The 19588-nt window shown below is 43.3% G+C and overlaps 2 protein-coding genes across 5 annotated transcripts in view; both read left to right on the top strand.

The window, feature by feature from the left end:
• fam78ba (family with sequence similarity 78 member Ba) overlaps positions 1-9789 on the top strand; it is a 15313-nt gene extending 5524 nt beyond the window's left edge. The window contains exon 3 of the mRNA XM_054735430.2: positions 9520-9789. Within this exon, the coding sequence (XP_054591405.1) occupies positions 9520-9669 (150 nt within the window). The 3' untranslated portion in view covers positions 9670-9789. The remainder of the gene's footprint in view (positions 1-9519) is intronic.
• A 936-nt stretch (positions 9790-10725) lies between these two features.
• The window catches only part of slc35a3b (solute carrier family 35 member A3b), a 28847-nt gene continuing 19984 nt past the window's right edge, over positions 10726-19588 (top strand). Inside the window, exons 1-3 of one of the 4 annotated variants that reach the window (XM_054734509.2) lie at positions 10726-10746; positions 13815-14061; positions 14154-14308. In XM_054734509.2, the coding sequence (XP_054590484.2) occupies positions 13857-14061; positions 14154-14308 (360 nt within the window). In that variant the 5' untranslated portion in view covers positions 10726-10746; positions 13815-13856. Of the gene's footprint in view, positions 10747-10789; positions 10842-11729; positions 11851-12941; positions 13146-13814; positions 14062-14153; positions 14309-19588 lie in introns of those variants that run through there. The other 3 variants (XM_015975812.3, XM_070541818.1, XM_015975811.3) reach the window with 3 other exon arrangements.

The following is a 19588-nucleotide window of genomic DNA, read 5'->3' as shown; positions in this document are numbered from 1 at the left end:
AGCATCAATTATACTGTGACATACTTAATAATACAGCTTATAATAATAATAATAATACATTGGACATATATAGCATTTTTTAGGACACTCAAAGATGCTTTCATGCACTCTCACATTCACACACTGCCAGTGATGGTGAGCTATTTTATAGCCACAGCCACCCTGGGGTTTAAACAGCACACATAGCTTAGAACACATTTAAACAATAGCCTACCTATTATAGTATAGTATAGTATAGTATAGTATAGTATAGTATAGTATAGTATAGTATTATAGCACTGCCAGAGAAAGAAAACTGCATTTAGAACAAAGAAAAACAGCAAACTAGTGACATTTGGTGTTGCCATAGAAACTCACAACAATGGCTGGTTAGCATTCACTACACTCCCATCAAATTACCTTTGATTGGGTAATGACTAGTTAAAAAGAGGTGTATCTTACAATTTACCTGGCACGTCATACATTAATGAATCAATGGTAAAGGTACCAATTTCAGAGGACTTAGTAACAGTTTTACATTAACTTTAAACCTGACTATGTCACACTGATATACAAGCCGAGATTCAGAAGCTTCTCGCAACAACAACAACTTTTGAATAGGTCGCTCTATGATAGATGGCTTGCTGAGACGTCTACCTTTCTTGACTAGCATACGCTCTCCCAGTGGAACGATGGCCTTCCGGACCAGTCCATCATCATCATGTGTGCTTGAAGGACCCTAGCGAGTCTCCGTTTGTTTCCAGGAACATCTTCTTTCTTCACCATTAAAATATCTCCAACTTGTACATTACGTCGAGGAACGTGTCATCGCTGCCTGAGAATGATCGTGGCAAGATATTCCTTTCACCATCGGGTCCAAAACTGTCCAGAGAGATACTGTACTCATCTCCATCTTCTTCTGGCATGTTCAGTTCAGTTCAAATCAATTCATTTCAAGTTTATTAATAAAGCGCCAAATCACAACGAGTCGTTTCAAGGACCTTCACATTGTTAACATCCCAATGCAGGTCAGTTCATTAAGCCAGTCAGTAAAACGTTTCCTATATATGGAACCCAGCAGGTTGCATCAAGTCACTGACTAGTGTCAGTGTCTTCAAAATACGGCTGCACGATATGGACCAATATATATATATATATATATATCGATATCTTTTAGCTGAATTCTGATATACGATATATATCTCGATATTTTTCCTCCTGTAAGATATTTACAAGTTAACTCACTTCAAGCTGTCTTGAGAAATAATATACATAAATCAGTAGATGAACTCATAAAAATGTATTGATTCTTGTCAAACTTCAATGCTTGACATCACATAACCCACTCGGCGTAACCTTTGACCCACCTCGTGTGGACTGACCAATGAGGAGAGGGTCTTAACTTGAGGCCCTCTCTTCATTGGTCAGTCCGCATGAGACTGACTCTCAACCGCTCTCAACTGACGTTTAAAGTTGGAGGCAGTGAAGCGTCTCTCTGTGCAGCGCAAAAGCCCGGGTGGACAGTTGTTTAATATAAAGCGGGAGATTACAGATACAGTATTTTGCACGTGCCCTTGCTTCCCTGGGCCTGGGCCCTTTAGAGTTTGTGGACCCCTGGGCAATTGTCCAGTTGCCCGTTTGGTTAATCCGGCCTTGGTCACATACAACAACAAATCACCTGCGTATAAAGTCAAACGATGTTCAGCACCATTACTAACAACGCCTCTAAAACAGGGAGAAGTCCTTAAAACGATGGCCAGAGGTTCAATTGCCAGGGCAAAAAGAGACAGAGACAGAGGACAGCCTTGACATGTGCCCCATTCCAGTGTGAAATGATCAGAGTGGTTATTACTTGTGTGAACGCTGGCTTTCGGGGTTGTGTAGAGCAGTTTCACCCAACTAGTAAATTTATTTCCGAGTACAAATTTTCTCAATATTGTAAATAAATAAGGCCACTCAACCCAGTCAAAAGCCTTCTCGGTATCTAATGAAATTACTATTTCAGGTATGTCATCGAAGCTAGGGTGTAGCGTCATGAAGGTCCTCTAATTTGTGACAAAGGTCACATTTTCCCAGCTGGGTCAGACTGTAACTTTTAGTTCCACAGATTAAGGTATAAACATTATCTAAACGAGTATGAATATTTGAAAATAAATGACGCCCTTTAAGAAAACCGTTTTGCTCCTCAGAAATGATGGAGGTCAAAATCTTCTCCAGCTGAAGGGCAAGCAATTTGGCCAAGAATTTTACATCAGCATTCAACAATGAAAGTGGCCTATAAGAAGCGCAGGATGAGGGAGGCTTACCCTCCTTTAACAGAAGAATTATTGAAGCTTGCATCAAAGTATGAGGTAAAGAACCCCCTCCACCGACTCGGTAAACACTGACAAAAGTACAGGTGCTAATTTATCAATACATTTTTTGAAAATCTCAATTGGGAATCCGTCTGGGCCGGGAGCCTTATTAGACTGCATATATTCGATTGATTGTTGTATTTCTCCAACAGAAAAAGGTGCTTCTAGAAGGTTTAATTGATCAGAATCTATTGTAGGGAACACCAAATTGGATAAGACCTGATCCATGTCAGGAGCGTCAGATGGGAATTCTGATTTAAACAATTTAGAATAATCTGTCTTAAAGGTAGAGTTAGGGTCTGTGAGAGATATGCTAAAACTTATCGATTTGAGAAATTGCTCGTGCATTCGACTGACGTTTCAGTTGATTTGCTAACAATCTGGTAGCTTTTTCGCCATGTTCATAAGATGAACCCCGTGTTTGTAATAGTAAACTTTCAGCTTCACTTGTGGAAATAAGATCAAACTGAGTTGAACATCAAGTTGTTTTTTTCAAAAGTGATGGAGAAGGGTTCAGTACACATTTGTGATCCAGAGCTGCATCCTCAGACATGAGCTCAGCAATTCTAGCGTTTTGTTTCTTCCTGTTATAAGACGAGAATGAAATAATCTGACCCCTGAGATAAGCTTTTAATGACTCCCATAATAGAGAATAGGATGTAGATTCATTCCGATTAAAAAAAGAAAATTATTAATTGACTTGGAAATACAGGTGCTGGCCAGTAAATTAGAATATCATCAAAAGGTTGAAAATATTTCAGTAATTCCATTCAAAACGTGAAACTTGTACATTATATTCATGCAATGCACACAGACCAATGTATTTCCAATGTTCATTACATTTAAATTTGATATTCATAAGTGACAACTAATGAAAACTCCAAATTTGGTATCTCAAAAAATTAGAATATTCTGAAAAGGCTGAATATAGAAGACACCTGCTGCCACTCTAATCAGCTGATTTACTCAAAACACCTGCAAAGGCCTTTAAAAGGTCCCTCAGTCTTGTTTTGAAGGCACCACAATCATGGGGAAGACTTCTGACTTAACAGCTGTCCAAAAGACAATCATTGACACCTTGCACAAGGAGGGCAAGACACAAAAGGTGATTGCTAAAGAAGCTGGCTGTTCGCAGAGCTCTGTGTCCAAGCACATTAACAGACAGGCGAAGGGACGGAAAAAATGTGGTAGAAAAAAGTGTACAAGCTCTAGGGATAACCGCACCCTGCAGAGAATTGTGACGACAAACCCATTCAAAAATGTGGGGGAGATCCACAAAGAGTGGACTGCAGCTGGAGTCAGCGCTTCAAGAACCACCACGAGGAGACTCATGAAAGACATGGGATTCAGGTGTCGCATTCCGTGTGTCAAGCCACTCTTGAACAAGAAACAGCGCAAGAAGCGTCTCGCCTGGGCCAAGGACAAAAAGGACTGGACTGATGCTGAGTGGTCCAAAGTTATGTTTTCTGATGAAAGCAAGTTCTGCATTTCCTTTGGAAATCAAGGACCCAGAGTCTGGAGGAAGAGCGGAGAAGCACAGAATCCACGTTGCATGAGGTCCAGTGTAAAGTTTCCACCGTCAGTGATGGTGTGGGGTGCCATGTCATCTGCCGGTGTTGGCCCACTCTGTTTCCTGAGGTCCAGGGTCAATGCAGCCGTCTACCAGGAAGTTTTAGAGCACTTCATGCTTCCTGCTGCTGACCAACTTTATGGGGATGCAGACTTCACCTTTCAACAGGACTTGGCACCTGCACACAGTGCCAAAACCACCAGCACCTGGTTCAAGGACCATGGTATCCCTGTCCTTGATTGGCCAACAAACTCGCCTGACCTTAACCCCATAGAAAATCTATGGGGTATTGTGAAGCGGAGGATGCAATACGCTAGACCCAACAATGCAGAGGAGCTGAAGACGACTATCAGAGCAACCTGGGCTCTCATAACACCTGAGCAGTGCCACAGACTGATCGAGTCCATGCCACGCCGCATTACTGCAGTTATTGAGGCAAAAGGAGCCCCGACTAAGTATTGAGTGCTATACATGCACATTCTTTTCATGTTCATTCTTTTCAGTTGGCCAACATTAGAGAAACAAACATTTTTTCATTGGCCTTTAGAATATTCTAATTTTCTGAGATACCAGATTTGATGTTTTCATTGGTTGTCACCTATAAATATCAAAATTAAACGTAATAAACATCGGAAATACATTGGTCTGTGTGCATTGCATGAATATAATGTACAAGTTTCACGTTTTGAATGGAATTACTGAAATATTTTCAACCTTTTGATGATATTCTAATTTACTGGCCAGCACCTGTAAATTCACAAAACTCTGTGTCTGCCAGCAGCAATGAATTGAATTTTCATAAAGGTGACTGAACTCTGTGTGTTGACAAACAAATATCTAAAAGTAATGGTGCATGGTCAGATATCAAAATACTAGCATAGTCAGAAGAATCAACATTCAAATTTAAACCTTTATCTATGAAAATGTAATCTATTCTGTAAAGGTCTGGTGCACATTAGAGAAGAAAGAGAACTTTTTAGTTGAAGGGTTACAGTGTCTCCAAGAATCGACCAGACCATTCTGAGAAATAAAATCTGAAAAGTACGTGGACATGGCCGACTGATGGATAATGCGGGAGCTGGACCGATCCAGTATTGGGTCCATTGCACAATTTAAATCCCCTCCCAAAATTAAGAGATGTGTGTTCAAGTAAGGTATTTTACTAAGGAGCTTGTGTGAGAAAGCTACATCGTCAGAATTAGGTGCATAAATATTAACAAGTATAACTTTAATCAGCATTAATAGACCTACGACAATGACATATCTGCCATTAATATCTGCAGTGACTTCAGTAGCTGTGAACTGTGTCCCTTATTAATGAGAACTGCTACCCCTCTCGACTTAGAGTTAAAATTAGAATGAAAAACTTGTCCTATCCATGAAGAGTGTAGTTTATGGTGATCTCTAGTACTAAGGTGGGTTTCCTGTAAAAACATAATATCAGTATGAAAACGCTTTAGATGGGTAAGAACCTTAGACGTTTTAGTGGGATTGCCTATGCCATGAATGTTCCAACTGAGAAAACGAGTAGGAGACCCTGCAGTTAGAGTGCAAGATTTCAAATTAGAAGACATGTGTTAACAGTGAAAATAAGGGATTTATCACCAATAAAGTCGTCAAAAGCCAGAGCAGATCCCACAATCACAAACACACAGAAAATACCAGTATAAAATAAATAATTAAATTAAAAAAAACATACCAAAAAGTCTCCAAAAGGGAGCTGGTAACAGAAGAACTTCCAAATAACAATTGAGGCCATTTTAACATTGGTCTCAAGACGGGGAATAAGCTGAGCTAACCCTGATATGGTAGCTCCTACAGATTAGAGAATAAAATAAGCTATATGTAAAAAAACATCATAATAATAATAAATTCATAAATCGACAATTATGTGAGTCTGTGAATTAACAGCGCGGTGCAAATCATCTCTGAGCTCCGGGATCAGGCCAATATTCCTCGACAGCTCGTTAATTTTCCGGTAAGCCAGGAAGCCTCCAAGGCCAATGAGCAGGAAACCCGACACCAACACCACGAATATCCACACATCTTCAGAGGCCTCCACAGACAACTGGTCTGTCCCGGAGGGACATCCAGGAGCCCCTTCTCCCGTTCTCATCATTGAAAAATTTTATCAACCGCGTTAAGAGACCAACTGACGAGATCTATTTTAGTGAATTTCAGTTCCCAGAAAAAATGCAGAAGCAGCCGTGCACCCAGCACACAGACAGACAAAGGCCTTGAGGATAAGATATGGAGGAGAGGAGAAGAAAAGAAGAAGAAGAAGTAGTAGAAGAAGAAAGTATCATTTCTATAGCGCCTCTCAAGATAAAAATCACGAGGCGCTTAAAACAACGTCTGCACCCTCCAAGAGCCAGAAGAAGACAATGGAAGACAAAGCTGGACCTGATGTTGTAGGAGTGTGTCAGCAGTTCCTTCAAGGTGAAGGCATTGATGTTATAGACTGGCCCGCCCATTCCCCAGAGCTGAATCCAATTGGGTCCATCTGGGACATCATGTCTTGCTCCATCCCCTAACGCCATGTCGCACCACAGACTGTCCAGCTGTTGGTGGATGCTTTAGTTCAGGTCTGGGAGGAGATCTGTCAGGACACCATCTGCCACCTCATCAGGAGCATGCCCAGGCATTGTAGGGAGGTCAGACAGGCACGTGGAGGCCACACACACCACTGGGCCTGTAGTGTGCTTTGTCACTTTAATTGAGTGTGACTCCAAATCCAGACCTCCATGGGTTAATAAATTAGATTTCCATTGATCTTTTTTGTGTGATTTTGTTGTCAGTACTTAGAACTATGTAAAGAACAGTTTAATAAGACTATTTCATTCATTCAGATCTTGGATGTCTTAGTTTGTGTTCCCTTTAGTTGTTTTTAGCACTGTATAAAGATACTGCTCAAAACTAAGCGTTACTGGTGGGCTGGATGAGTGTAAACGTGTTATAAAGTCACTGCCACTTGTACACAACAAGGACGTTAGGTACGTTTGTAACTGTCTTTAAAACACTTAGAAGATTCTCCCGTTTATGGTTGTTGATTGTGCACCTTTCTGTACTTTTGTTACCTCTGAATTAGTTTTACTTTATCAGTGAAACCTTGTTTACTAATAAGTGTTAATGAAAACAACAACTCGTGCTGTTTTGCATTAACCTAATCGTTTTTGATAAGTAATGTTCGGGGATAACGATGTAAAAGTGATAAATAAAGATGTAAAAATAAAAAAGCTCGAATAGAAAATGGCGCCCCCTTCAGTTCCGGAACGTGGCATTTTCCAAATATGGTATGGGTCTGCCCGACACCTGACCCGACGCCGCCCCTTTCTGCGTGTTGCAGCCACAGATATCATCGATTAACTAGATCCCCTAAGTGGAAGTCGACAGCGTCCTTACACGGCGGCCATCTTACTTCGGACAGCTAACCGTTCTCTAGCTGAGGGTGAGTGTACGGCTCAAATAAATATACTTATAACTCGAACAAATTTTAACGGATTTACAAACGGTTTGCTTTATTACAAACCGTATGAAACGTAGACTTGACGCGGGATACTTACACATGTTGAAATTACCGCTTTTACTTTTGAAACAAGACATAATTGTGAACAATGTGTCCCGGCTAAGCTATTTTGTGCGTTAGGTTGAGAGAGAGACCGCAATCAATATTTTTATAGGGTTCGTACGGTTCAACGAAACTAAGAAGTGTACGTAAACCTAATGTTTGTCTAAATGGCCGTCTTGGTGGATGTTCTAGTGTTTATTAGCTGTCTAACTTGGCTTAGAGAAGACGAGGCTGCCGTGGCTGCGCTGCTTAGCTACAATTTTACCTCAGTGGAAGCTGAGGGTAAAATTGCCCTTGTTTTCCAGGCGGCTTACTTTGTTAAAAAATGTAAAAAACTTAGATTGAAGTAAATTAAAATAGCAGAAATTGCTGGCTTTGTTTTTACAGAAATACACGTGAAACACAACAAGCATGCCTGATTTTTGTGCTGCCTATGGATGCTCTAATAGACGATGTCTTCAATCCCGACAACGTGGGATCATCTTTCATTCGTAAGATTTAACAATAACAAACATTCGACTGTGTTAGGCTGATAAGTCTCTGTCATCTGCTTTGCTTTTAACTGCTTTTTAGAAATAGCGTCAGGGTTAGGCAAAGTTTAAGATCTATCAGCTAACTGTGATTTTAAAAAGCTTAATTGCTTGAATTCAAGATTTCTTGGTTAATCAGTCATTGCATGTTTCTGTCTTGACACCTTTTGTTTAACCATTTCTTCATGGCCCTCGCCTCTGGAACGAGCTGCTAGAGGACCTCAGGGCCGCAGAGAACGTTCATGTTTTTAAGACCAGGCTCAAGACCCGCCTAGTTAGGTTAGCTTTTATCTAAATATTTACTACAGTTTTATTCCTCATTTTACATGATTATATTTTATTACTTGCTTTGCATGTTCTATATAATTATATATTAGCACAGTTTTATTATTTAATATTATTATTTTACTGTCATATGATTGTATTTATTACTTATTTTCTAACTTTTGTCCCTTATATTAGCTCTTTTATTATATTTTTACTCATTTTAATCCGGTGTTTCCTCTGTAGGGGCCCTCTGCCCCGGGAGCGGTGGTCGACTGTAGCTTCCTGGGTGCTCTATATAGGTTGTGTTTAAATGGAGGTGGGGGTCTATGCTCCCCCTCCACTGAGCGCCCTGACTTAGTGTAGAAGACCTGATGCTGCCGGGGCAGATGGCTCCTCTGATGGTGTTTCCTTGCCTTACCTCACTGGGCTCATCTGGACTTAGCCAAATATAATTTTTTACTTGTGTGTGTGTGTGTGTGTGTGTGTGTGTGTGTGTGTGTCTGTGTGTGTGTGTGCTTGCATATGTCTGTTAATGTTTTTAACCTGTTATGGGAACCTGGGGTCATTTTGTAAAGCACTTTGTTTGAAAAGCGCTTTATAAATAAATCTGATTGATTGATTGATTGATTGATTGATTGATTGATTGATTTTGTTTGTCTTATGTTCATGTTAAAGGAAAAGGCTGTAAACTGTTTACAATGATTTATAAAGTTGCCTACATTTTGTCACTTGTTTAAGATTTCCCAAAGATGGAGAAAGGAGGAGGCAGTGGGAAGTTGCCCTGAGAAGTGTCTGCCATCTTCCTCAGAGCTGACGCTCAGTAGCGTCACGATCAAAACTGTCAGCAAGGTGAAAAAACCTTCCCTGTGTTGCAAAAAGAACCTAAAAAAGCGGTCAGAAGAAAAACACAAAAGATGTTTGTAGTCTTTAGAAAAACTGCTGGCTCATCAAATCCCCCGATAAATAAATACAATGAATTAATGCCACACTTACTAATCATGATTACTTGTTTGCCTTTAGGTAGTTAAACTATAGTTCTCGTCTGATTTCTCACCTGACACCGTGTTGTTCTATAGGCCTATGTACAGTATGAAGGCAACCACACTGTCCAGTTACATTGGTAATTGTAATCTCAGGATTTGTTGTGTGGCGAGCCATGACCAAGCTGTCCTGTGATGTCTGCCGTGCCAGCCTGGTGATGATGCTGCATCTGCCTGTGATGACCACAGCTACCATTTGCTGTCTCTGCAGAACAACGGGGGTCTTGTGGTCCCATCTGAAGGTGCTGTGAGGGTCATCAGAGCAGCAGAGTGGGCAATTCGCCAGGCATCAGTGGGCAGACGATCACAGCCCATCAAACCACTGGAGGTCGTCTACATCGTGTGCAAGAGGATCGGGTGAGAGGACGTCTTTTTTTTTCGGGGAGCTCATCAGTGAGACACAGTACAGAATTGAGTCTCACTCCCATCCACTGTTGACATCTGTTGTCTCCCTGTTCTTTAACTGAGGATGCACCACATTGCAAGATTAGCAACTCTTAGCTTTCAGTGTGACAGCGTGAGCCAGAAGCTCTCAAAAGCTGTCCTTTTCAAAGGTCCGTAGGAAATCACAATGTGCTTTAGCATCTGTCTTAGATCTGTTATTTTATAATCAAAAACATGTATAATCTGTAATAAACACGTTTTTCATAACTGTCAGTCTGTCATTAATTTACTCTTTCATTTCTGAAGTGTTTATTTAGCCCTTTAACTCACAATTATCCCAGTTTTCTCTTCTCAAACTTTCATTTTAAATGGGTTGCAGGCTGAAAGTGGAAATAAATATAAATGATTATAATAACTTGCCAAAGCAAGTATATATTAGGTTCATATTACTCGCAAATATTTAAGTCAAAGTACATGAAATATATTCTGTATGTCTTCATTTGTCTTTTTATAAAATATTTTCTCAGTCATTGAGGTTCTAGAGTTGTTTTTATTTATTTTTTGGACTGGGTGTTGTAACTTTAAATTCTGTTTCATGCTTCTGTGTTTTTATTTTTTGGTGTGTTTTACTATTTTCTGCAAATTAAATCAGGTATTTGAGTTTTTATTTATAAGTTGGTATGGTAAGTTATAAGGTATCTTAAAACTTATATTTATGAGTTGACCTCAGTTTACAAACTACAGCTAGTTCATCAGAAGCAGATCTGGTGGCGTTAAACGGTAAGTCTGTGGGAAATTGACAGGATGGGGGAAAACGGCTGGAAAGTGGAGTGAAATAAGGGGAGTTTCCCGTTAAAACTCAAACATTTCATAGCCACGTCTCTAAGGTTTATAAAAAATCAAACCGTCTGAAAATCGGTTGAAAACTGAGAAAGTTAAGAGTTGTTTAGATAGCGCACGCGCCTAAACACCAGTGTTGGATAGAGGAGGGCAGCTGTCCGAAGTAAGATGGCCGCCGCGTACGGACGTCAGGGTCCCCTGAGGAACAGCGCGGGTGAGGCATCTAGTTAATATACATATATCTATGGTTGCAGCCAGGTGCGGTCGCCTGAAGGTGGCTGGGTGCGGATGGGTGTTTCCGTCTCCGTGGTAAGTTTCTCTGAGTCATGATTCCTGCGCAGAGTCGAGAGAAAACGCTAAACTTCTGCGGAAAACCCGGCCAACAGCGGCAGTCTCTGCGCCAGACGTGTTTGCGTTGATTGATCCGCAGCAGCTGAGAGGCAGAGACGCATAAACGTCCTTTTCTGTTCACGCGCGCATCCCGGTGCTAAGTTTGTTCCGGTCCACTCACCGGGGCTCCGGGGGAAGCAGCCAATCACAGAAGGAGCTCGTGAATGAAGTTCGACATCAAACATAATGTTGGTCTTTAAACTGAAGTCTGTTTAAAATGTAAAGCCAAAGTAAGGTTTCATTTATTCACGCTTCAGCTTTTTATTTATTTATTTTATTTATGATTTTTTTTTTTTACAAAAGAACAACAAATTAAAAAGGTGCTTGATTTGCATCTTTGTAACTTATTATTTGATTCTTAGTGTTTATCTTCAAGGTGCTCAGAAGCATTTAGTCGTGTAAACTCAGCAGAGGTGGAGCCGAGCGCGTCCTGAGGAGCAGCTGCATTATTCACCAGAGCAGGAAAACACACAAGCAGCAGCTCCAGAGAAGACGGAGGCAGAGCCGTTCTCCTCCTGAGAGCTCTGAACAGTCCAGCCCACGGCTCTGGAGGATGAGCGACAGATCCGTTTTACTTTAATTTCCCTCAAAGCAGCAGGAAACGGTGATCTGTGTCAGAACCAGAACCACCTCACCTGTCTGCAACAGAACCCTCACAGCTTCACACCAACAGCAGCAGCTGTGCTCCTGGTTCTGCTGGCTGGGCCTGGTCTAAACCGGTCCATGGACTCACCCCAGCCCAGCTCTGACCTTTTGTGATGATGTCATTTTCATTCTTCTCGTTCCAACCTGCCTGCTCTTGTGTGTGTGTGGAAACGTCGTTCCTGGAAGCCGCGTGTGGCTCATCCGACCTGTTCTCCTGCTGGTGTTGTGGCGGTGGAGCAGTCCCGGCTTGTTCTGAAGACCTCTGTAGGAAATGTCCTCCCAGGTTGGTTCACGACGTTCTGAATCCTGCCGTGGGTGTTTTATGTGGAGCAGTGCAGGAAGCCGTCTGGGGTCTTCTGGGTTTATTCATGACTTTCTTGTTTCTGAGAGAAGGAAGGACTTCCTCTTAAGGTGTTTGTTAGAACATGAGGACAGAATGGAAGAAGGGAGGTGGTCTTTAGGTCCAAAAACCACTTGTTTTGTTTTGTTAAAACCCTTTTTGAACCAGCTGAGGAGAATGGGCCTGGATGAGCCGGCTGATCAGATCTGGGCTCACGGCTCCGCACCAGAGAACGGCTGGAGGTGGGTCCGCTTCAGGAGCACGGTCCTGGTGGGTCTGCCGGGTCTCCTGGGATGGAAATGAGTCCAAGGGTCAGCTGGATGTTTGCTTTGTAAAGACCTTCAGGTGACTTGTGTTTGAGCTGCTGCTTCAGGAATAAGATGCAGCGACTTTAGGAGACGGGTGGACGGCTGGGGGCTCACCTGGAAGGGGAGGGAGCTGAACAGGGCTACCGAGGTGGGAAAACAGAAGAAAAACCTGGAAAAACAAAAGTTGTGTCTCATCAGAAGGAGAAAGGTTTCATAACTCTTGTTCATGAGAGACACCACTGCTCATTTAGACCGAACCACAAACGCACCCAGGGCGTCTCTCCAGCTGTAGACCGAGTCAGGTGTGACTGTTGGCAACCATCCAGAGAGTGGGAGTGTACACACACACACACACACACACACACACACACACACACACACACACACACACACACACACACACACACACACACACACACACACACACACACACGTGTGTGGACAGACAGAGGGGGATTGTGCAGCTGTGCCTCCTCCAGCTACAGAGTAGCTGCATAAGGAAGTCTATGTGTTAAAACACCACACCTTTGTGTGTGTGTGTGTGTGTGTGTGTGTGCGCGCACGCACGCGCGCGTGTGTGTGCTTTTGGCAAACAGAAGCAACTGTCACCCTACCTCTGACTGGACGGACTTGTTCCAGCAGCAGCAGGGCTCCTGGTAGAACGTCTCGAGGGGCCAAGCGAACTTTAGAGCAAACATCTACCTGAACCAAACCCCGCAAAAACCCAGAGAAGATGCCTGAACTCCTCCCACCGCCGGCTCCGTGTGGCATTTGCTTCAGCCCTCTCAGTTTTACCAGGATGTCACTTTAAATCCCGATGAAGGAAAGAAGTTAGGCTTCAACCAGCAGAGGAGTAGGATGTTAGAGTTAGGAAACGTGAGACCGAAGGTTAAAGGATGCGTTCGCTCAGACCTCAGCGACATCAGTCTGGTAAAACACTTCTCTTCCATCCCTATACTCGTCCTTTGGGTCGTGTGTGTGTGTGTGTGTGTGTGTGTGTGTGTGTGTGTGTGTGTGTGTGTGTGTGTGTGTGTGTGTGTGTGTGTGTGTTTAAGACCTGCCTGGGTCAGTGAGTGAGAGTGGCTGACGAGTGAAACAACCTTAACTGCATCTTTTCTGTTGTCGCCTCAGAGAGCCCAGCACGCCTGATTGTGTTGAGTTGTTACTTAATGTGATCCTCTTCAGAGTGACTCGCACCTGAAGAGGTCAAAGGTCACGCCTGGGGTCAGCAGACTCCCGCAGAAGCTTGTTAACGTGTGGGGAAACTTCTTTAAAACTCAGAATCAGGAGGGATTTGGTTGAGCGTCCGAGGCAAAAGCAGAACACGGATTTTGGGGTTGCGTTTGGAACGTTTAGGGCTGACGAGGAAAACCACGGAGACTTGGTGTAAACACCGATTTAACCAGAAGACACGAGAGGACATGGAGGACGAGTAGAAGATCCGTGGTAACACTTGCAGCTACTGATTCTGGATCAGGAGCTGCTCGTTCTCTACCTCCTCGTGGTTGTCTCACGGACGTCCAGCCTAATGAACAACAGAACCTTTTCTCCTGCAGGCTCCGTGTTTATGGTTCTAATATGTTTTTACCCAACATAAAGGGTCCAACATCACCTGACCGCTTGGACAAAGAGCCCACCAGCATGGTCCAGGGTGCGTCTAACGGCTCGCGACTCAAGTACCAGTCTCTGGGGGTGCTGGTTCTGCAGACCACCAGCCTGGTCCTCACCATGCGCTACTCCCGTACCCTAAAAGAAGACGGTCCTCGCTATCTGGCTTCTTCTGCTGTGGTGTTGTCTGAGGTCCTCAAGATCTTCGCCTGCACCGTCCTCGTCCTGTTTGAGAACAGTACGTTAGTGTGGGTCGCAGCATGGACAAGTTCTCTCCCGTCCTTCGGACGGACTCGTGTGGAGGTAAACAACAGGTCACTGTTCTGTCAGATTTCAGTTTCAGATCCATGAACCAGCTTCTGAAAGAGGAGATAGTCAAGAAGCCGGTGGACACCGTGAAGCTGGCCGTGCCTGCAGGGATCTACACGCTGCAGAACAACCTGCTGTATGTGGCCCTGTCCAACCTGGATGCTGCCACTTACCAGGTGTGTGTGTGTGTGTGTGTGTGTGTGTGTGTGTGTGCGTGCGTGTACAAAGCCCAGCAGGGTCTTTAGATCTGGGATTTCATTACGTCTTCCTTCATTTGATCCTGACTACGTCTGCTGAGCTCGTTGGAGCCCTGTGCCTGGAGCAGGTTTAGTCCCACAGGTCTGGTTGGCATCACGTCCCAGCAGCCCCGCTGCAGAGACCAGATCTGGAAGCTTGCTTTAGTCACTCCTGTGTTTTTTATGTATTTCTGTCACAAAGTGATGCTTTTACACGAGCAACAGTGTGGGCTGTTTGTGTGTCGCCACAGAAAGCTGTGTCACTGTTTAAGAGGAAACTGGCTGGTGGAATTTCCTCTTTCCAAGCAGAAAGAGGTGTGATCCCCACCTGACCCGTAGCAATAACAAGTCACCTCAACAGAGCCTGTCTGATGACCTTAAAGGCCCTGTGTGTGATATTTTTACCTGTTTTCTATAAATCCTGTGTTTCCAGCTCACAAACTTGCCCTTTTTCACTAATGTTTCTCACCAACATCAATTCCAAATATTCCTCTCAACCTGAAATTCTACATTTTACATACATAAACTGTGGTCGAGGCTCCATCGTCATCCACCTTCTTAAAACTCAGTAGCTGTTTAGGGACATACGAGCTCCACAAGGCCGGGTTCTTGCTCGACCGCTAAAACCGGAACCAGCGGCTCTGAATTCGGACAGTCTAGCCTTCACCTCTACGGTGGCCCGTAGGTCCCGTCACAGCCGCGGCGGCAGCTACACGCAAAGGAAAAATGCTAAAGCTAGCGAAAACAGCTACAGCAGCTTCACGTCCATCAGCAGCGTTTGTTCACAACCGTTTTCAGGTAAAGTAACTTTGTTTATTCTAGAAGCTTTCAGGACTTACATGCTAACTTTAGATGGCTTCATGTATGTTTTAAGCTACAGAATGAACTTGTTAAATGTACACAACACATTACTACAGAGTATTATCATGTAGGTAATTCATATAAACCACATGCATTATAAATGTTGAATGCAGTAGGATGTTTTCTGATGTAAATTGGACCATAGAATTTATTTTGCATCAAATGAGAGTACAACGCTTTTAAAAACAGGCTTTTTAATAAAATAGCATTGAAATGTTTTCAGTGTGCATTTGTTTATTCAAGTTAAGCCTAATAATGATTCGATCTGTCTTAAAAATGTACATTCTCTGTAGTTTTTATTTAACTATTCCCTGCTGAACAGAACCAGTGTACTGCAGGTTATAGGTTTGTTTTACATTTTTCAATAAAAAACTCTTATTTAATCTATTACAGGTCAGCATGCACTGTGCTGCACATCTGCATCGGTGCTGGTGAAGTTGTGGGTCTGGAGGATGAGCCTGAGGAAGATGTGTGTGGAGGAGGTCAGTGGTGCTCTGTCCTGCAGGAGGTACCAACAGACCACCACTAGTGTTAACAGGCAAGTCATTTATGTAGGAACCTCTATTAAAAACAACACTGTGGTTTTATTTGCTGAAGAGTCACAATTGTTATACCAGTGGATCCATAAACCATCTCCTCATTTCATATTTCTGAATACATCTTAGAGATGTAACAGTCGTCGTCTGAGCCAGCCCAGCAGGCCCTGTAGATGGACGATGGAGTGGACCGTGAGAGGAAGCGTCCCAAAGCTCTCTCTGCAGACCGTCCTGTATGATTTTCCTCTGGCCAGAAACGTCCAGCCACGGGTCTGCTCCAGTCCTCCATCCACGCCTGGATCCTCCTGCAGCAGATCCAGCTGCACTGTTAAAGACTTCCTGCTCACTCCGTTTAAATAAATGATCCAGGAAGAGTCACTCAGGTTAATCCTGTTTTAACCGTACAAAACTGGTCCATACTGGTTTTGATCTGTAAATAAGTGTAACCTATTATAAATAATCTTGTCTCCTTACCATCTTTACATTTTCTGTTCATGTAACATGTTCAAAAACATCTGTAATAATAAAACTGGTGATAAAATAATGACCAGAAAGAGTTATCAGTTAGTATTTGTTTTAATAAACGTGTTCAAATATCAAACAACTAATTAACATTAACATGATGACAGTAGAAGGCCTCTCTCCCAGGATGACCAACAGGTAAAGCCTCTCCTGACCCTGGACACCTGCAGTCCTACAGAGAAAATCAGAGACCACAGGTGACAAAAAGGCAATAAACACATTTTTACATTTATCCACATGAGAAGATAAAAATTATATTCTTCACACAAACATTTTTAACTGTTCATTAAAACGTGTCAGCTGTGTACATCCCTGAATGTAAAACTGCTATTCACAGGAGAACTACTGTGGTCGTGTATAGCCCTAACCCTAAAACAAATGACAAGTTTAATTCACTACACACACACACACACACACACACACACACACACACACACACACACACACACACACACACACACACACACACACACACACACACTCACACACAGGAATAACTGGGACCCACGATACAAACTCGTTCTGGCTGATTTCTGCCTAAAATGTAATTTAAAAAACAAACACACAAAATAAAAATGTCTATAAACTGAACCGCTTTAAGCTTTTTAGGTTTCTACGGCTAGTTTTTAACAAACTTACATTTAAAACTTCGTAGCTCTCCCTATTTTCTCTGCCTGTTGAAAATCCACAGCCGGCGCGCAAAGCATGCTGGGATAGCCTTGTTCTGTGAGGATACAACAGACCCGTCCTCAAAATGTGGGCGGAGCCAGGACGGACACATTTGAGGATGCGAGAATGAGTATTCTTGGAATTCGGACAGTACTCGTCGCTGCGCTGTGACGTCATCGACCTCAAAATGCGCCCTCACAAGCATCCTTCCCACGGATTCGGACACACCCCATATTCTGTTCAAATAGGTGTTCAGAGATATCCAAACTTTCAAAGTGAAATAAATGAATTTATAAGAATATTAGGGGAGTTTTCGTTGGAGCGTTGCAGGCTCAAGGGCACCAGATTCCGATTAGAAATTGTTTTGGGGCCAGACAGAGAAAATTTCCTCTCTGTCTTACAGTTTGTTGGTCCTCAACCTCTCAAAATCCCAATAATGGACATTAATCTATCCCAATCCGTGCTGATTCGTCCACTCTCTCCTTGATGGCATCCATCTTTTGTGCCAAAGAATGAATCTCCGCCAAAGTCCCAAGCTTACGATTCATCTCGACAATTATGTGAGTCTGTGAGTTCACAGCGTGGTGCAATCCATCTCTGAGCTCCAGGATCAGGCCAATATTCCTCAACAGCTCGTTAATTTTCCGGTAATCCAGGTAGCCTCCAATGCCAATGAGCAGGAAACCTGACACCAACACCACGAATATCCACACGTCTTCAGAGTCCTCCACAGATAGCTGAGAAAGACCGATCAAGTTCCACTGTTTCCAGGAGTCCATGATGTGTCCAACTGGGTCTGTCCCGGCAGGACATCCGGGAGCCCCTTCTCCCGTTCTCATCGTTGAAAAAATTTTGTCAATCGCGTTGAGAGACCAGCTGACGAGATCCATTTTAGTGAATTTCAGTTTCCAGTTTCCAGAAAAATGCAGAAGCAGTCGTGCGCCCAGCACCCAGACAGACAAAGGCCTTGATGATAAGATATGGAGGAGGAAAAAAGCGTCTGCACCCTCCAAGAGCTGGAAGAATAACATATCTTTCAGCTGCAACACTGAGAAATAAAACTAAAATGAAACACTGACTTATTTTCTGATGAAAGTCAAAACACTTTTTAAGAAAACACAACTTGTGTGTGACCCATCAACATTTATACTGCACAATTTGTGTCCATAGGCTCAAATTAGAATCGGAGGTTCCCACTACCGCCATTTTGAACGTGTCACAGGTCCCGTCACGCCCAGACAATCCAAAAGAGGTGGCGCTGAGAGTGAGGCTGTTACGTTTGGAACAGGGTTAGAACAAATGAACCAGAGTAGCTAACTTGGCTAACCCAAGAAGCTAAGAATGGCTCCTTGGACCGGGATTTTCCCACCCACACGGCAGACTGGCTCTTGTGCGAGGCTGTAGTCATGCTGGTCGCCTGTGGAGATCTAAAATGGGCTGGGACTGTTAAATTACAAGTGGAGCCTCACACCGCTGTGATCGTGACCGGGCGCCATGGCCTTTTAATAGTATGACAATTTAAAGTATTTCGTCAGACAACGTTAAAGGCATCCTAAGCAACTTTCATTTTTTAAATATTTTTACAGCAATACGTGTTTACACCTCAGAACGGATGAGCTACACCTGGTTAGCATATATTGTAATGTGTTTATCACGGTGGAGGATCAGAAGAAACAAATGATTTTTCTGATGAAGCTAAATAAAAATAAAAAGAACACCCAACCACAACAGGAGTGAAACAAGAGTAAACATCGCAAGAGCTCTGAGTCAGAAAATCATAATATTAGGAAGTTGGTACGGTACTTGGTGCAAGAAAATAAATGAGAGACAAAAATTAGTAATAGGCACAGTAAAATAATAATATATGGAGGTAATCATTAGAGAAAGAGCTACTATATACAAGTCAAATAGGTACTGGTCAGAGCGGGTCAGTTCAGGTACAAACACAACGCAGGGTCATGTGACTGAAACATAGCAACCAAAGTGAGCTGTCCTAGGATTGTCATTCTGCACGCCTCAGTGTCCTGGCGGTGTACAGATCCCGTATGGAGGGGAGTTTGCCGCCACTGACCTTAGCAGAGCCTACAACATGCTACAGCCTCTAGTGGTAGCTCCAGCGTACCACACGGTGATTGAAGAGGTGAGGATGGACTTCATGACTTTGGTGTAGAACTGCCTCATCGACTGTACTGATAGGTCGAATTTCCTCAGCTGCCACAGGAAGTTCATCCTCTGCTGAGCCTTTTATGATGGAGGTGATGGGAGTGTCAGGCAGGGTTATGGGAGGAAGGGGCGCTGTGTGCTTCCTAAAGTCCACAACAACCTCTTCTGTCTTCTGGGTGTTTAGCACCAGGTTGTTGTGGCTGCACCAGGACACCAGCCGTTCCACCTCTGTTCTCTAGGCAGACTCCGTCATAGATGAGTCTGCTGACCGTGGTGTCATCTGCAAACTGGATAAGCATCACAGACTTGTGGTTGGAGGTGCAGCCGTTGGTGTGCAGAGGGGAGAGAATGCAGCCCTGAGGGTAACCGGTGCTGATGGTCTGCAGGTCCGAGACGTTTCTCCTCAGCCTGACTTGTTGCTTCCTGTCTGTCAGGAAGTCATTGATCTACCTGCAGATGGAGCCAGGCA

The sequence above is a fragment of the Nothobranchius furzeri genome, chromosome 11 (assembly GCF_043380555.1).
Source record: "Nothobranchius furzeri strain GRZ-AD chromosome 11, NfurGRZ-RIMD1, whole genome shotgun sequence".
Classification (NCBI taxonomy): Eukaryota; Metazoa; Chordata; class Actinopteri; order Cyprinodontiformes; family Nothobranchiidae; genus Nothobranchius; species Nothobranchius furzeri.
This window is presented reverse-complemented; position numbering and strand designations above follow the sequence as displayed.